Source organism: Carcharhinus amblyrhynchos, chromosome 2 (genome assembly GCF_965287045.1).
Source record: "Carcharhinus amblyrhynchos chromosome 2, sCarAmb.v2.hapA, whole genome shotgun sequence".
Taxonomy (NCBI): domain Eukaryota; kingdom Metazoa; phylum Chordata; class Chondrichthyes; order Carcharhiniformes; family Carcharhinidae; genus Carcharhinus; species Carcharhinus amblyrhynchos.
Window position 1 is genome coordinate 77,918,901 of NC_137325.1, and position 15,820 is coordinate 77,934,720.

The 15,820-nt window shown below is 40.9% G+C and overlaps 1 protein-coding gene across 1 annotated transcript in view; it reads left to right on the forward strand.

The window, feature by feature from the left end:
* Positions 1-15,820, forward strand: part of LOC145355530 (uncharacterized) — a 201,272-nt gene that overhangs the window by 22,092 nt on the left and 163,360 nt on the right. Inside the window, exons 2-3 of the mRNA XM_080207775.1 lie at positions 7,034-7,191; positions 10,535-10,713. Of these exons, the coding sequence (XP_080063901.1) occupies positions 7,034-7,191; positions 10,535-10,713 (337 nt within the window). The remainder of the gene's footprint in view (positions 1-7,033; positions 7,192-10,534; positions 10,714-15,820) is intronic.

The following is a 15,820-nucleotide window of genomic DNA, read 5'->3' on the forward strand; positions in this document are numbered from 1 at the left end:
GGACAGATGCATCTGTAGTAAGCAGGTTGGTGAGAATGAAGCCAAGCACGTTTTTCCTCTTGGTTGCCTCACCACCTGCCACATACCTAGTCTAGCAGCTATGTCCTTTAGAACTTGGCCAGCTTGGTTTGTGGTGGTGCAACTGAGCCACTCTTGGTGATAAACATTGAAGTCCCCATTCAGAGTATATTCTGCATCCTCATCCAGGCAAGCGGAGAGTCTTCCATTACATGCCTAACTGGTGCCTTGTGGGTGGACAGGCTTTTGTTCAGTCTTTTAAAACTGAACCACTAGAGTCATAGAGGTTTACAGCATGGAAACAGGTCCTTCAGCTCAAATTGTCCATGCCGCCCTTTTTTTAAACCCCCTAAGCTAATCCCAATTGCCCGCATTTGGTCCATATCCCTCTATACCTGTCGTACCCATGTTACTATCTAAATGCTTAAATGATAAAATTGTACTCTGTTCTACTATTACCTATGGCAGCTTTCTCCAGACATTCACCACCCTCTGTGTGGAAAAAATTGCCCCTCTGGACACTTTTGTATCTCTCCCCTCCCACCTTAAACCTATGTCCTCTACCTTTGGGAAAAGATATTGACTATCTACCTTATCTGTGCCCCTCATTATTTTATAGACCTCTATAAAGTCACCCCTCAGCCTCCTACGCTCCAGAGAAAAAAGTCCTAGTCCATCTAGCCTCTCCTGATAACTGAAGCCATCAAGTTCCGGTAGCATCCTGGTAAATCTTTTCTGCACTCTTTCTAGTTTAATAATATCCTTTCTATAATAAGGTGACCAGAACTGCACAGAGTATTCCAAGTGTGGGTTTACCAATGTCTTGCACAACTTCAATAAGACGTCCCAACTCCTGTATTCAGTGTTCTGACCGATGAAGCCAAACATGCTGAATGCCTTCTTCACCACTCTGTTCACCTGTGACTCCACTTTCAATGAGCTATGAACATGTACCCCTAGATCTCTTTGTTCTGTAACTCTCCCCAACACCCTACCATTAACTGAGTAAGTCCTACCCTGGTTCAGTCTGCCAAAATGCATCACTTCGTATTTGTCTAAATTAAACTCCATCTGCAATTTGTCAGCCCACTGGCCCAATTGATCAAGATTCCATTGCAATTGGAGATAACTTTCTTCACTGTCCACTATACCACCAATCTTCGTGTCAACTGCAAACTTTCTAATTATGCCTCCTATATTCTCGTCCAAGTCATTAATAAAAAATAACACATAACAGTGGACCCAGCACTGATCCTTGAGGTACACTGCTGGTCACAGGCCTCCAGTTTGAAAACGACTCTCTACTACCACCCTTTGCCTTCTGTCAAGAAGCCAATTTTGTATCCATTTAGATACCTCACCCTGAGATCCCATGAGATTTAACTTTATGCAACAACCTATCATGTGGTACCTTGTCCAAGGCCTTGCTAAAGTCTATGTAGATAAATCAACTGCACTGCCCTCATCTACCTTATTGGTTACCTCTTCAAAAAATTCAATCAAATTTGTGAGACATGATTTTCCACTCACAAAGCCATGCTGACTGTCCCTAATCAGCCCTTGCATCTCTAAATGTCTCTCAAAATATCTTCCAACAATTTATCCACCAGAGATGTGAGGCTCACTGGCCCATAGTTCCCAGGCTTTTCCCTGCAGCCCTTTTTACAAAGGCACAACATTTGCCACTCTCCAATTCTCAGGCACCTCACCTATGACTATCGATGATTCAAATATCTCAGCTAGGGGACCCGCAATTTCCTCCCTAGCCTCCCACAATGTCCTGTGATACACTTCATCAGGTTCCGGGGATTTCTCTACCTTGATGCGCTTTAAGACTTTCAGCACCACCTACTTTGTAATATGTACACTCCTCAAGACATCATTATTTATTTCCCCAAATTCCTTAACATCCATGCTTTTCTCAACAGTAAATACTGATGAGAAATATTCATTTAGGATCTCACCCATCTTGTAGATCTGCACATAGATTATCTTGTTGATCCTTAAGAGGCTCTTCTCTCTCCCTTGTTACTCTTTTGCCATTTATGTATTTGTAGAAGTTCTTTGGATTCTCCTTTGCCTTATCTGCCAAAACAATCTTGTGTTTGTTTTTTTGCCCTCCTGATTTCTATGATTCTCTTACTTGTGACTAATAAATAAACTTAAATTAAACAATTTGAGATGGAAGTAAAAGTTCTAAATCTTGTTATAAACTCATTTCTGATGGACAGCAATAACTGCAACCCCAGGAACACAATGACCTCTTGATCCAGAATATTAAACTCTTCCTACTCCTGCACACCCTGAACTCTTCAAGGGATTCACTTGATCCCGGCTGCCTATGCATGACATGTGCCTTTTTCTTCTTCTTGATCAGGGCCTCAATATCCCGAGTTATCCAGGGTTCCGTACTTCTGCCAGCCTTGCCCTTCACTCTGAGAGGAATGTGTTTACCCTCAACCCTGGTTAATGCACTTTTGAAAGCATGCCACTTACCAGGTGTCCCTTTTGCCTTCTCACAGACTCCCCCAATTAACTTTTGAAAGTTCCTGCCTGATACCATCAAAATTGGTCTTGCCCCAATTTAGAATTTTAACTTTTGGGCCAGACGTCATTCTCCATAGCTATCTTAAAACCAATTGAATCATGGTCACTGATCCCAAAGTGATCCCTCACTAACAATTCTGTCACCTGCTTTTCCTTATTTTTCAAGGGGAGGCCAAGTTTTGCCCCCTCTCTTAGTTTCAGCTTATTTTTTAAAAATAGTAGTTTTCAGTATATAGCATTGCTTTATACCGGAATACTAAGAGATTCCCCCAGGAATGAGCCAGAGTTTGTACATTAATTCCTGGAATATCCGTTCCAATGTTTTGCATAAATCAGGAATATATTTTGGGAAATTTCAGAAAGAGAGATTTAGAAAGAGTATTAAGACAGCAAAAACTACCGGTGGGATATTAATTGAAAGTAAGACAAAGACATGACTCCATTGGGGAGGAAGATGATGAGTAGGAATTTTGATCTAAAAGGGGCCAGAAGAAATTTTGAATCCCATTCTCCTGGGATTTCATGTCCCACAGGGCTGCCGGAATCTGATTCCCTCCAATAATGCCTAAACTCAGTCACTTCCTTCTAATGATCCTGATCTCTGCTAGATTGCTTTCTAATCCTGATGAAGCCCAGGATTCCCCTACTCATATTCTTAGATCCTGGGCCTCCTTTGGTATTGTTCACTGCTCACAAACACCTTAGACAGAAACACTGGTGGTCACAGATTCTAGGAACTACCAGTGTTATCAGAAGTCTCCTCTTTTACCAGTCTTAGACCCCTTCCCCAGAACTGATTTTAAAAAAAAATCTCCTTCCAAGTGCTTTCAGGATCATTTTTCATTGCTGATAACTCAATATCCCTGACAACTACTTAGTATAAGTAGGTTCTACAAACCCACCTATGATTTGCTGATATCAAGCAACATAGAAGAAGACACATTTGGTCAGAGCAAAGGTCAGGGGGATACAGCGGGGGAAAAAAGAGTGGAGGATCACTCATGATAGTTTTGAGTACTGTGAGAAAATATTCCTGAAAGAAAGATGCACAGTCTACTCTTGTTAATTCTGAGTTGCCTTTTGTTCAAAAAAATCAAAATATCCAGAATCTTCTCCTAGCCAGTAGTATTAAAGGGATAGAGTGTTTTTAGCCAAACAGTTCTTAGAGCAGGCTTGCACTAATTGAGTGGTGAAATAGAGTTGAGAAGCTAAATGGCCTTCTCTTGTTCCTATGTTCTTTTAATTAAGTAATATGAATTAAAGAACAGGAAATTTGTGCTTGAAAATTTTCAAACTAGCAGATAATGTGAATTAAGGAATGTATTGTAAAATATTTATTAACATAATATTTTACAATGTCAGTTGGTTTCTATACACATTCAGCTAAAATCACGACTAATGGAAGTCATTATTTTGAAATATAGAGAATTTGAATGTTTCGCAAGTTGGAATAATATATTACATGTATCCATAGCAGAAGAAAATTATGTGAAATATGTTTGTGTCTCAAACTAATGGGTTGATGGGTTCTGCACCATAATTACATTATAAAAATCCTGTCTGCTGCAACTGTGTAACAGATGTTGGATTGTAAAATCTTTTGAATACCATAATTACCTGTTGCATGATTACTTGATGAATGTAACTGCTATTTAATATTTAGTAGTTGTATAATAAAAATGAAATGTTTAGAGGAAAGGATTCCAACAACATCTTAAAACTAAATTGTGCAAACAGTTCTTGATGATTTTGTTTTCCTTCCTTATAAAATCTCAAGTTCTCAAAATGTTTCTTGGTCAAGACACTGGATAAGTGACATTTGCATCTGTTAAATTCACCACAAAGCCAGACGCTGTGCTACTACTGTGCAAGTGTAGTCTTTATGTTTCACCCACTTCCCCATTCCCAAGTTAAAGTTCCTTTTTCACATTTGGTCCAAATAAGAACCAGCTTGCCTTTCAGGAGGAAGTGGCAGAATGGCTCCCGTCGCTGGCCTAGAATAAAAACAATTTCACACAAAAAGTGTTAACGTGTTCATCATATGATCACCTCTGACAAACTGGCCAGTTACCCAAACACGATCACAGTAAGCTGCTTCCAGGTCCATTATTTAAAAATGATTAGATGAGATGGCTAATAGAGTTCCTCCCTCAACTAGAGTCTGGATTTTTTGTGAATGATTCTGAAGATGGGTCATGCACCATCAGTTCAAGTTGATTGTGCTACAGACAGGTGAGGAGGGGTAAGAAGGTTCCTCTCTCATTCCCCACTCCTTTGTTGACAGCAAAAAATTTTTTTCAAAAGGATATGTTTGACAATTCACTGAGTGCTATAGCTGCAGCATATAAACAGACACAGTTTTTTTTCTTTAAGGGAAAAGGATAGTTATTTTTGGATTTACTGTGCTTAACCTGGTCTAAGTGAAATAATGAAAACGCTTTAACTTTCACATATAGACATGCAAATAGATTACAGAGTGTGATGGTAGATTAAGCAAGTTAGAATCCATTAAAGCTAAAATATAGACCGCTCTTGGAGGCTGGTGTTTTGACTGACTTTATGCAAAACATGGTGGTCCTTCTGGGTTCAGTGTCGAATTGGTTTTAAAAAAATGTATAAGATTATTTAATCTTCTACAGATTACGGCTGCTGGGTTGAATTCTTTTTAGAATGTCTTGTCTGAAGCACCTGGATAGTCAGGATCATCAATGTTCAAATTTTGCAACCTCGATGAAGAATGAGAGAGAGGTCAGGGTCTTGTATTTTCAGTGTCTCAGTTGTCTGTCCATAAAAACAGTTGCCCAAACGTACAAAGGGTTACCGTGTGACTGCATCTTTCTCTCTCTCTCTCTCTCTCTCGCTGTCCAGTGACCCAAATATGGTCATGGCTAGTTTATTCCAGTTGTAACTTGATTAGATTATTGTTAAGAAGTTCCTCCCTTAGCCAGAATCACATTGTCTAAGTAATTATGTTGAATGGTTTCTCTCCACACAGTTTTGTACCCAGGTAATTAACTTAGTGCTTCACTAATAGGATAGGAAATGACCTCTATTCATACTTCTTTAAGGCAATTGTTCTTGGTGCAGCTTTGCGGACAGGTTCACCAAAAATCTCCGTCCTCGTTCATGGACGGGATTCTCTGTATTGTTGAGAGTGAATGGAGTTTTGGCTGGAATGCCAAATTCTCCGTTTTCACTTGCAGCAGGGCGGCCACGGTTGTGATCATAGAATCATGCCCACTGTCTCCATTTCAATGGTTTTGGAATGCAGAAGGTAAAGCGATGCAAATTAACAGCCATCTTTTGCTGTTGTCGCAAGTCAATGGAATGTGGCTTTAGTCATTCTAAAAAATCAGTTAGGGTTTCTAGACAGCAAACTCATAAGATCATTTCTTCACAAAGCATGATTTCACAACAGCTGCCTCCAGAGGACTACTCCCAGATAGAACATAAGAAATAGGAGCAGGAGTAGGCCAACTAGCCCTTCGAGCCTGCCCCGCCATTCAATAAGATCATGGCTGATCTGTCGTGGCTCAGTTCCACATTCCCACCCTCTCCCCATAACCCTTAATCCCCTCTCTTATCAAAAACCCATCAACCCGCGTCTTAAAAATATTTAGCGAGGCAGCCTCCACCACTTCAACGGGCAGAGAATTCCAGAGATTCACCACCCTTTGAGTGAAGAAGTTCCTCCTCAACTCTGTTCTAAACCGCCCCCCCCTTTATCTTGAGGCTGTGCCCCCTAGTCCTGCTATCCTTTCTGAGCGGGAAGAGTCTCTCCAGCTCTATCCTATCCATCCCATTCATCATCTTATACGTCTCAATGAGATCTCCCTTCATTCTTCTAAACTCTAACGAGTACAAGCCTAATTTATTCAGCCTCTCCTCATAGCTCAACCCCCTCAACTCCGGCATCAGCCTAGTAAACCTCCTCTGCACTCCCTCCAAGGCCAAAATATCCTTGCGTAAGTACGGCGCCCAAAACTGCACACAGTACTCCAGCTGCAGCCTCACCAATGCCCTATACAGCCGCAGCAAGACCTCCCTACTTTTATATTCAATCCCCCTCGCGATGAAGGCCAGCATCCCATTCGCCTTCCTGACCACCTGCTGCACCTGCAAGCTGGGTTTTTGCGACTCATGCACAAGGACCCCGGTTGATGGTTTTGTAATTTGTCGGGTACAGCTATGTAAATATCTTGGGATCTGCTGCTTAAGTCAGTTAAGATGCTGTTGTTCAGTCTTTTTAAACTAATCTGATGTCTTTAACACCCCCAAAATAAAGCCATTTTCAATATAACGTGTGAGAATTAAAGCTATAGAATTGCATATTTTGTGACTTGTGCATCACAGTGGAAATATGCCGCAACATTTCCCTGATATATTAATTAAAAGGTGGGAAGTTCTTCGTAAATAAGGGACTTTGATCGTAAGATATTGTTGTACTAAGAAAAATTATTTCTTGCAGGATTACGAACACCAGCAGGTTTAAGGACTTGCTGTCTCAACTTCATTTTGTACCAATTCCTGTTTATGCTCTGGGAAATTGGATTCCTGGTATCTTCTATGCCTGGAGATGTCAAGAGCACAATTGTGGGCTCGCTCAAGTTGCTTTCACATCGTCAGGTATAATTAATGGTTTTCGAAGTTCTGGTACTTTAGTAGTTGTCTCATACACATGGATCAAATATTACACTCACTACCGTTAAACTTAATTATTGTAAATCTTTCACAGTGTTATTACTGGAATACAAAGTAAGTGAATATTCAAAACAGGAATAATAAAATTAGTTAATAAGATGCTAGCTATAGGAAACTCACCAGGCTTAGAATACTAAAGAATGTTGAGGAGAAGCTAACTGAGATACTGACTGTAGTTTTCCCAAAAGCCTTGGAATCAAATACTACAATCTCCCTGACAAAGGGTCATCCAGACTTGAATGTTGGCTTTGCTCTCTCACTAGAGGTGCTGTCCGACCTGCTGAGATTTTCCAGCATTTTCTGTTTTGTTGCTGCCAAATGTTTATAAGATGCAAAATATTTATACCTGTGTTCAGGGAAGGAGAAATTATTTTTGCCTTGCTTTCACAGTTCTGGAATAGTGCATTAGAGCAAACATCAATGCCTGTCAGTACCAACGACAAAAGCTTTATCCCAAGTAATGCCATTAGCACAATGTTTTTATCTAATGGTTTAAATTATGTTAAAGTGTTTTTAGAAAATACATTTTTTCCCACTGTCTTATACTTGATTTTTTTTTGATTGATGTGTAACTAACTCAAATTGTCAAAACAGACATGAATTTGTTGTTTCACGAAAACAAGATGAATAAAAAGAAATGATTTTTCCTATTCATTCATGGGAGGTGTGTATCCCTGGCTGGGCTAGTATTTATTGCCTATCCCTAATTCAGAGGGCATTTGTTAAGATGCTATCTTGCTATGGATCTGGAGTCAGATGTAGGCCAGACCAGGTAAGGTTGGCAGATTTCCTTCCCTAAAGGGCTTTAGTGAGCCTAAAGGTCATTACCACAATTGGCTTCATGGTCAACATTAGGCTTTTAATTCCAGATTTTTATTGAATTTAAATTTCACCTTTCACCATGATGAAATTCACACCTGAGCCTTCAGAGCATTACCATTGATATTTGGATTGTTCGTCCAGCGACAAAACCATCTGCTTTCCCCTTTTTGTGACTTGAGGATTAACTAAAGTGTTTCACATGCAGTGACATTGTTCAGTTGCAAATACAGAAGCCAATATGTGTATGGCGAGGTGCAGCAGAAGGAAATGAATGGATACCCAGCTTTCACTGTTTTTATTTGAGAGAAGGATGTTCTCTTTCTGTGCCAAATTATTTTATGATTCTAAGATGGTCTCACCTTAATTATTGACCTCTTTTGTCACATTATCTATGGTTTCATTATGGCAGCATAATTGCTTTGAAGTAGTGATTATTTAGTATATTAAAATGCTATGCTGTTGGATGGAGAGGTAGATCCATAGAATCCTTACGATGCAGAAGGAGGCCATTTGACCCATCAAGCCTGCACCAACAACAATCCTACCCAGGACTATCCCCATAACCCCATGTATTTACCCTGCTTATCCCCCTAACACTAAGAGACAATTTAGCACAGCCAATCAACCTAACCTGCAGATCTTTGGAGTCTGGGAGGTAGGAATGTGTGTATATGTGGAAGTGGGGTGCGCCTGAGAGAAAGGTGTGGAAAGAGAGAGAAGTAAGTTTGTCTGGTATGAGTATCAGCTTTCCAGCATCATACCTTTTGCCATTTTTAAATGGGAGGAAAGACTTAAGTATTTTTTTAACAAGAGAACTTTTTAATTCTAAACAGCTAACTCACTCCTAAAGTGGGTACTACTTCCAGGGCTTAATTTTAAGGGGCCGTGGGAGGATGACTTTGCCAAGAGTTAATGTGAGGGATTTATGCATCTGGCAAGCTATGATTCACAGTCTCAGAATAAGAGGTTGGCTATTTAAAATTGAGATGAGGAGAAATGTCATTATTTAAAGGGTTATGAACTTTGAAATCCATTATCTCAAAGTCATGGACCTACTCTAATCTTTGCAGATTTGTACAATGTTGCTTTCAATTTCATCCTCTTCTTAACTTCCTTATTTAACCACAGATGAGGCACCGTTGTTAAAGAGCCTTTCTTTCTCACTGGGATAAATCTTTTCTAAGTGTTATCAAATATCTCCTTAAAGATCTTCAACTCCACTATGATGCCTTTTAACTTAGGACAGGATTCTCCAACCTTGTTTGCATCCTCACCGCCGCCAGTGAGAACGGAGAACTTGGCGATCACCCAAAATTCCATTCATCGCAGCGGGACCAGAGAATCCCAGACATGGGCAAGATTGGAGAATTCAGCCCTAGTTTCTCTGTTTACTTTAGCCAACTCTCCCTTTATACCCTCATAGTTGTTTTTAAAACACTATAGTCATGGACCCACGCTTCTCCATTTCAAACTGAACATGATATTCTATTATGATGTGATTACTCTCACCTAGAAGCTCCTTTACCCTGAAGTTATCGATTAATCCTGTGCCATTGCATATTACCAGGTTGGGGATAGCCTGGATAACATTCAGGCTTGGGCTAATAAGTGCAAGCAACAGTCATGCAACACAAGTGCCAGGCTATGATTATCTCCAATAAGAGAAAATTGAATCGTTTTCCCTTGATGTTCAATGGCATTTTCATTGCATAATCCCCCACTATGAATATCCTGGGGTTACTTTTGACCAAGAGTTGAATCAGACCACACTATAAACAGAGAGCTTACGAGAGCAGGTCAGAGACTAGGAATTTTGTGGCAAGTAATTCATCACCTGACTCCCCAAAGTTTGTTGACGATCTACAAGGCACAAGTCACTTGTGTGATGGCATGTTCTCCTTTGCTTGGATGAGTGCAGCTCCAACAAGATTCAAAGCTCCATTCTGTCCAGCCCCCTCGATTAGCATTCCATCCACCACTTTAAACATTCACTTTCTCCACTAATACACAGTGGCAGCTACTGTACATCTAGAAGATGTACAGTAGCAACTAACCAAAGTTCCTTTGACAGTACCTTCCAAACTTATGACCTCTATCACCTAGAAGGACAAGGACAGTCGATGCATGGGAACACCACACTTGCAGATTCACCTATGAGCTTCTTCCTGACTTGTTTCACTATCATTAGATCAAAACTGTGGAACTCCCTCCCTAACAGCACTATGGGTGTTCCTACACCATGTGGATTGCAGAGGTTCAGGAAGGCAGCTCACCATCATCTTCTCAAGGACAATTAGGGATGGGGACTAAATGCTGGCCTGCCCAGTGACGCCCAGTTGTGAAGTCCCTTGGAATGTTTCATTATAGTAACGGTGTTATATAAGTTGTTTTTAATGTCCATCTGGCAAGATTGCATGGTTCACTGCATTCTATAATTTTGTTGCAGCATTGAAATTAACAGTTGTTGCCAAACGACTGGATGCCAGATACGACTGGATAATGAAAAGCTGGAGATCAGTACCATATGTTCTCAGGGATGGTGGAGATGGGTGCAATATTTCAACCAGAGTAAAAGGTGCTGTGGCTTTTGTCTCTGATGAAGGGAATTGTTCGTACTTTACAAAGGTACTGCTTATAATTATTTCTATTTGTATGATCCTTTACTGAGTGTGTCTGTGTCCCTAACTATTCCTGGCTGTTTTAACTGCTTTAAGTAATGTGTGATCCCCTTTTTGTGGAATAATGGCTAACACACCATTGAAAATCACTGACCTGTGCAGCAATCCTGATAATTTTACTGCAGGAGTTCAAAATAATAACTTGCTGCTTTATGTTAGCCTGTAACTGACGAGTTGATTGCTTAAAGTAAAGGCCATGATTACGTATTGCAGATATGCAGTCAGGATGTTGCAATGGTCACCCATAGTTTTAAATATAGAGTAGAATCAATTGTTCATCAAGAACATAGTGTCATAATTGTAAAAACTTGTGGAAGAACAAAAAGTATGTTTATCCTTTTAGTGTTTTTAAAAAATCCAGAAATTATTGAAAAATTTTGCTGTTGCCTGGTTCTGCTACATTTGTGGGCATTTTTATCATGTGGAGATGCTGACGTTGGACTGGGGTGGTAACAGTAAGAAGTCTGACAACACCAGGTTAAAGTCCAGCAGGTTTATTTGGTATCACAAGCTTTCAAAGCACTTCTAGGGCATTGTTAAACATTCTTATTGTCAACTATGATTTTGTTTCTTGTTACATGGCTCATTCATGTACAAGTACAATCCCTCTTTGTAAGTCCTGAACAACATCCACCCTTGCCTTGCTGCCTTTGTTGCTAAGGTTGAGACCATTTTATTAGCTGCCTCTTCCACTTTCCTCCCCTTTAACTAGGTCAGCAGAGCAAGCTTCCTCTAAAGACTCTCTACCATAGCTCTGAACTCTCATATTTCTCCAGTTTCTCTCCAACTTCCCCTCATGCCTTTTGCTAATTTATCTTGTTCAAGAGACTCACCTCCTGGTCCCAGTGTTAGCTGATTTTCTTTTTGTTGCAATTTTCTCTCTTCAGGTACTGGCCTTCTTACCTTTGAATCTGCTGTCATCATCCTTAACTTAAAAAAAACCCTTGACCCCCTACACTGACATCTCCAACTTCCCTTTCCTCTCTCAAATCCTTGAGTGTGCAGTCACCTCCTAAACCCGTGTCTGTCTTTTCTGAAAATCTCCAATTAGGTTCCCATCCTTGCCACAATACTGAAATGGTCCTTGCCCAAATCACAAATGGATTTGTGATAAAGATAAATTGCCCCTCCTCAGACTTCCCAACTTATCTGCAGACTTTGACAGGGATTGGCCACACCATCCTTTACTCATGCCTCCAGTGTTGTCCAGCTGGGTTGGACTGCAGTTGCTCATGTGATCATAGCTTGAGTATCAAATGCTATGGCTTCTCTTGCCGCTCCTGAATCATTAACTCTGGCGTGCTTGATGCCCTCCTGTTTTTCAATGGCAGCATCATCCAAAAGCATAGAATTAGTTTCCACTTGTACACTGGTGACACCCACTCCACATCACTTCCATCTCTCCTGACTACTCCACTGTTGCTAAATTATCAGACTGCTTGTCTAACATCCAGTGCCCACCTTGCACCCCCAACTCCCTTCTCCCCACCATTGAAAGCCACACCATCAGCCACCATGATTTTGAATTCCCTCCTTCAATCTCTGGCAGATTCCTTTCTCCCTGTGGCCTGATCGTCCCATAGATATCTATAATGGAGGTAGGATTTTAATAAAGATCCAGTCCCAAGATCCCAGTTGAGTGTCACTTTTGATGCTGAGCAGACCTGTATGCTGGATTAATTCTGGAATCCAAGTCATTTGGCACTAAGCATTTATCAACAAAAATATGTAATTGGGCTGATGATTAAGGTACACTTGGCCAGTCTCAAGTGACACATCCTTTTTTTCTTCCTACGCATGTGAAATATACTAGTCTCCAGACTGAGGTTGCTTGACAAAACTTTGCAATATGGGGAACAACCAGGGCAAACCAAGTTTTTTAGCACTTTCACAAAATATTTAGTTTTGAGTGCACTGTTTTCTATGATTATTAATTTTACATTAAATGGAGTGAAGTGTAAGGACAAAAATTAAGCCGAACATTACATAAAACATATTATGTTTCCCATGTTATTTAGTAAAAATGTTCAGGGATTTCAGCTCATTGTAATGTTTATTGTTTTGTCATTTTTCTCACTTTCCCCTTGAAGATTACGATTCACACTGAGTTATTTTCATTGGTGATAATGGTTATCCACAAGCCATTCTTGAGGGCTATTCAATGATGGAGTCATTACAACTTCAGATCTGTTCCTCTCAATTTCAAAACTGGCAAATAACACAATACTTAGAAGCATTGTGCACTGTGCAGAAGATAGTGATAGATTTCAAGAGGACAGAGAGACGCTAGAATGGGCAGATATATCACACATTAAAATTAATGCAGGGAACTATACAGTGATTCATTTGATATGAAGACTGAGGAGAGACGTGATAAAATACAAGATTCAAATCTAAAGTGTTGCAGGAGCACAAGGACCTAGGGATATGTATATGTACAAATTGTTGAAGGTTTTCAGAACAGATTGAGAAAGTGGTTAATAAGGTATACAGCATCCTGGGCTTTATAAAAAGGGTCGCAGAATACAAAAGTAAGAAAGTTATGATCAATTTTTGTGAAACTCTAGTTTGGCCTCAGCTGAAGTAATATTTCTGATCTGGCCACATGGATTCAGATTCCCACCATCAGATTCACCATGGACTACTCTCTGGAATCGATTGCATTCTTGGACACACGCATCTCCATCAGGGCTCAGCACCTCACTGTACCACAAGCCCACGGATAACCTCACGATGCTCCACTTCTCCAGCTTCCATCCTAAACACGTTAAAGAAGCCATCCCCCGTGGACAAGTCCTCCGTATACACAGGATCTGCTCAGATGAAGAGGATCGCAACAGACACCTCCAGACACCGAAAGATGCCCTCATAAGGATCCTCATATGGTGCTCGACACTTCTGAGGCACCACAGCAAAAAACTGCACCGACCCCCTCAGAAGACAAACATGGGACACAGCAGGCAGAATACACTTCATCGTCCAGTACTTCCCCAGAATGGAGAAGCTACGACATTTTCTCTGGTGCCTTCATGTTAGTCTTCAGCGATGACATCTCGCCAAGGCCATCCCCACTTCTTGCTTTCAAACAACAGCAAAACCTCGAACAGACCATTGTCTGCAGTAAACTACCCAGCCTTCAGGGGAACCATGACACCACATAATCCTGCCAAAGCAACCTCTGCAAGATATGCTGGATCATCAACATGGATGCCATCATCTCATGTGAGAACACCATCCACCAGGTACACGGTACATATTCTTGCAACTCGGCCAATGTTGTCTATCTGATATGCTGCAGGGAAGGATGTCCCAAGTTATGGTACACTGGGGAGACCATGCAGACGCTATAACAATAAATGAATGAACACCGCTCGACAATCACCAGACAGCAGTGCTCCCTTCCAGTCTGGGAACACTTCAGCAGTTAGGGGCATTCAGGCTCCAATCTTTGGATAAGCATTCTCCAAGGCGGCCTTCACGACACACGACAATGCAGAATTGCTGAGCAGAAACTGATAGCCAAGTTCTGCACACATGAGGACGGCCTCAACCGGGATCTTGGGTTAATGTCATACTAACTGTAAATCCCACGACTTGCCTAGGCTTGCAGAATCTCACTAACTGTCTTGACGTGAGACAATACACATCTCTTTAACCTGTGCTTGGCCCTCTCTCCACTCACATTGTCTGTACCTTTTGAGACTTGATTAGCTGTAAAGACTCGCATTTCAACCATTATCTTGTAAATTGAGTTTGTGTCTTTATATGCTCTGTTTGTGAACACAAGTCCTCACTCATCTGATAAAGGAGCTTGAGGCTCCAAAAGCTAGTGCTGCCAAATAAACCTGTTGGACTTTAACCTGATTTTGTGAGACTTCTTACTGTGCTGTCCAACGCGTCATCTCCGCAACATGGATTCAGTGCAGGAAGCGCTTCAGTTACTGAACCAGGTAAGTAAAGTTTATTTATTAGTTCCAAGTAGGCTTACATTAACACTATAATGAAGTTACTGTGAAATTCCCCCATTGCCACACTTCTGGCTCCCTTTCGGGTCAAGCGCCTAACCAGCACATCTTTGAGACTGGGAGGAAACCGGAGCACCGGGAGGAAATGCAGACACGGGGAAAACATGCAAACTCCACACAGACAGTGACCCAAGCCAGGAATTGAACCTGGGTCCCTGGTGCTGTGAGGCAGCAGTGCTAACCGCTGTGCTACTGTGCCGTCCACAAGGGAAGGGTACAGTTGAGGAAGGGTGAGTATAGATGCATATACAGCGGCATTCTACTGTGTGCAAATGACCTATCCCCTTCAGATTGCCGTGTCAAGCCTATTCAAGAAAGTTGCAGAGGCTTTATGGAAGGTGCAGAAATGTTTTTATGAAAATGGTTTCAGGGATGAAGGACTTCAATTCCGTACATAGATTAGAGAAGCAGGAGTTTTCTCTTTAGTGAGGAGATTTGATACAGACATTCAATATCATGAGGAATCTGGATTGAATAGATAGATATTGTTCCTGTTAGCAGAAGGAGTGGCAAAAGAACCAAAGGCAACATGAAAAAAAATTATACAAAGTGAGTAGGACCTGGAATGCACTAAATGATAGTGCGGTGGAGGCTTTAAGTAAGGAATTGGATAATTATCTGAAGAGAGAGAATTGGCAGGGCTGTGGGGGGAAGCTAGGTGGGGTGCAACAAGCCAAATGCTGGGCTGAACCATCGTAACTTCTTCACGATAGAATAGAAAACGTTGAAATACTCAGCGAATCTGGCAGCATTTGAGGAGAGAAGTAGAGTTAACGTTTCAGGTCGATGATATTTCTTGACACAAACATTTTTGATCTGTTTTAGGTTTTTTGTCTTGCAGACAGTACATCTGGTCTGATTGCTGTCAGGTTGACTTAGTTTGTTCTTTAGTGTTTGTGATAAAGATATAGTTGTCTTAAGATTAGAAATGTTCTGGTTTGATAGATGAGTGTAAACTTTTTGAAAAGATATTAGTATCTAGTCTTCTATAATAGAGACAGTGTAATCCATTTTCATTGAATTGATGTG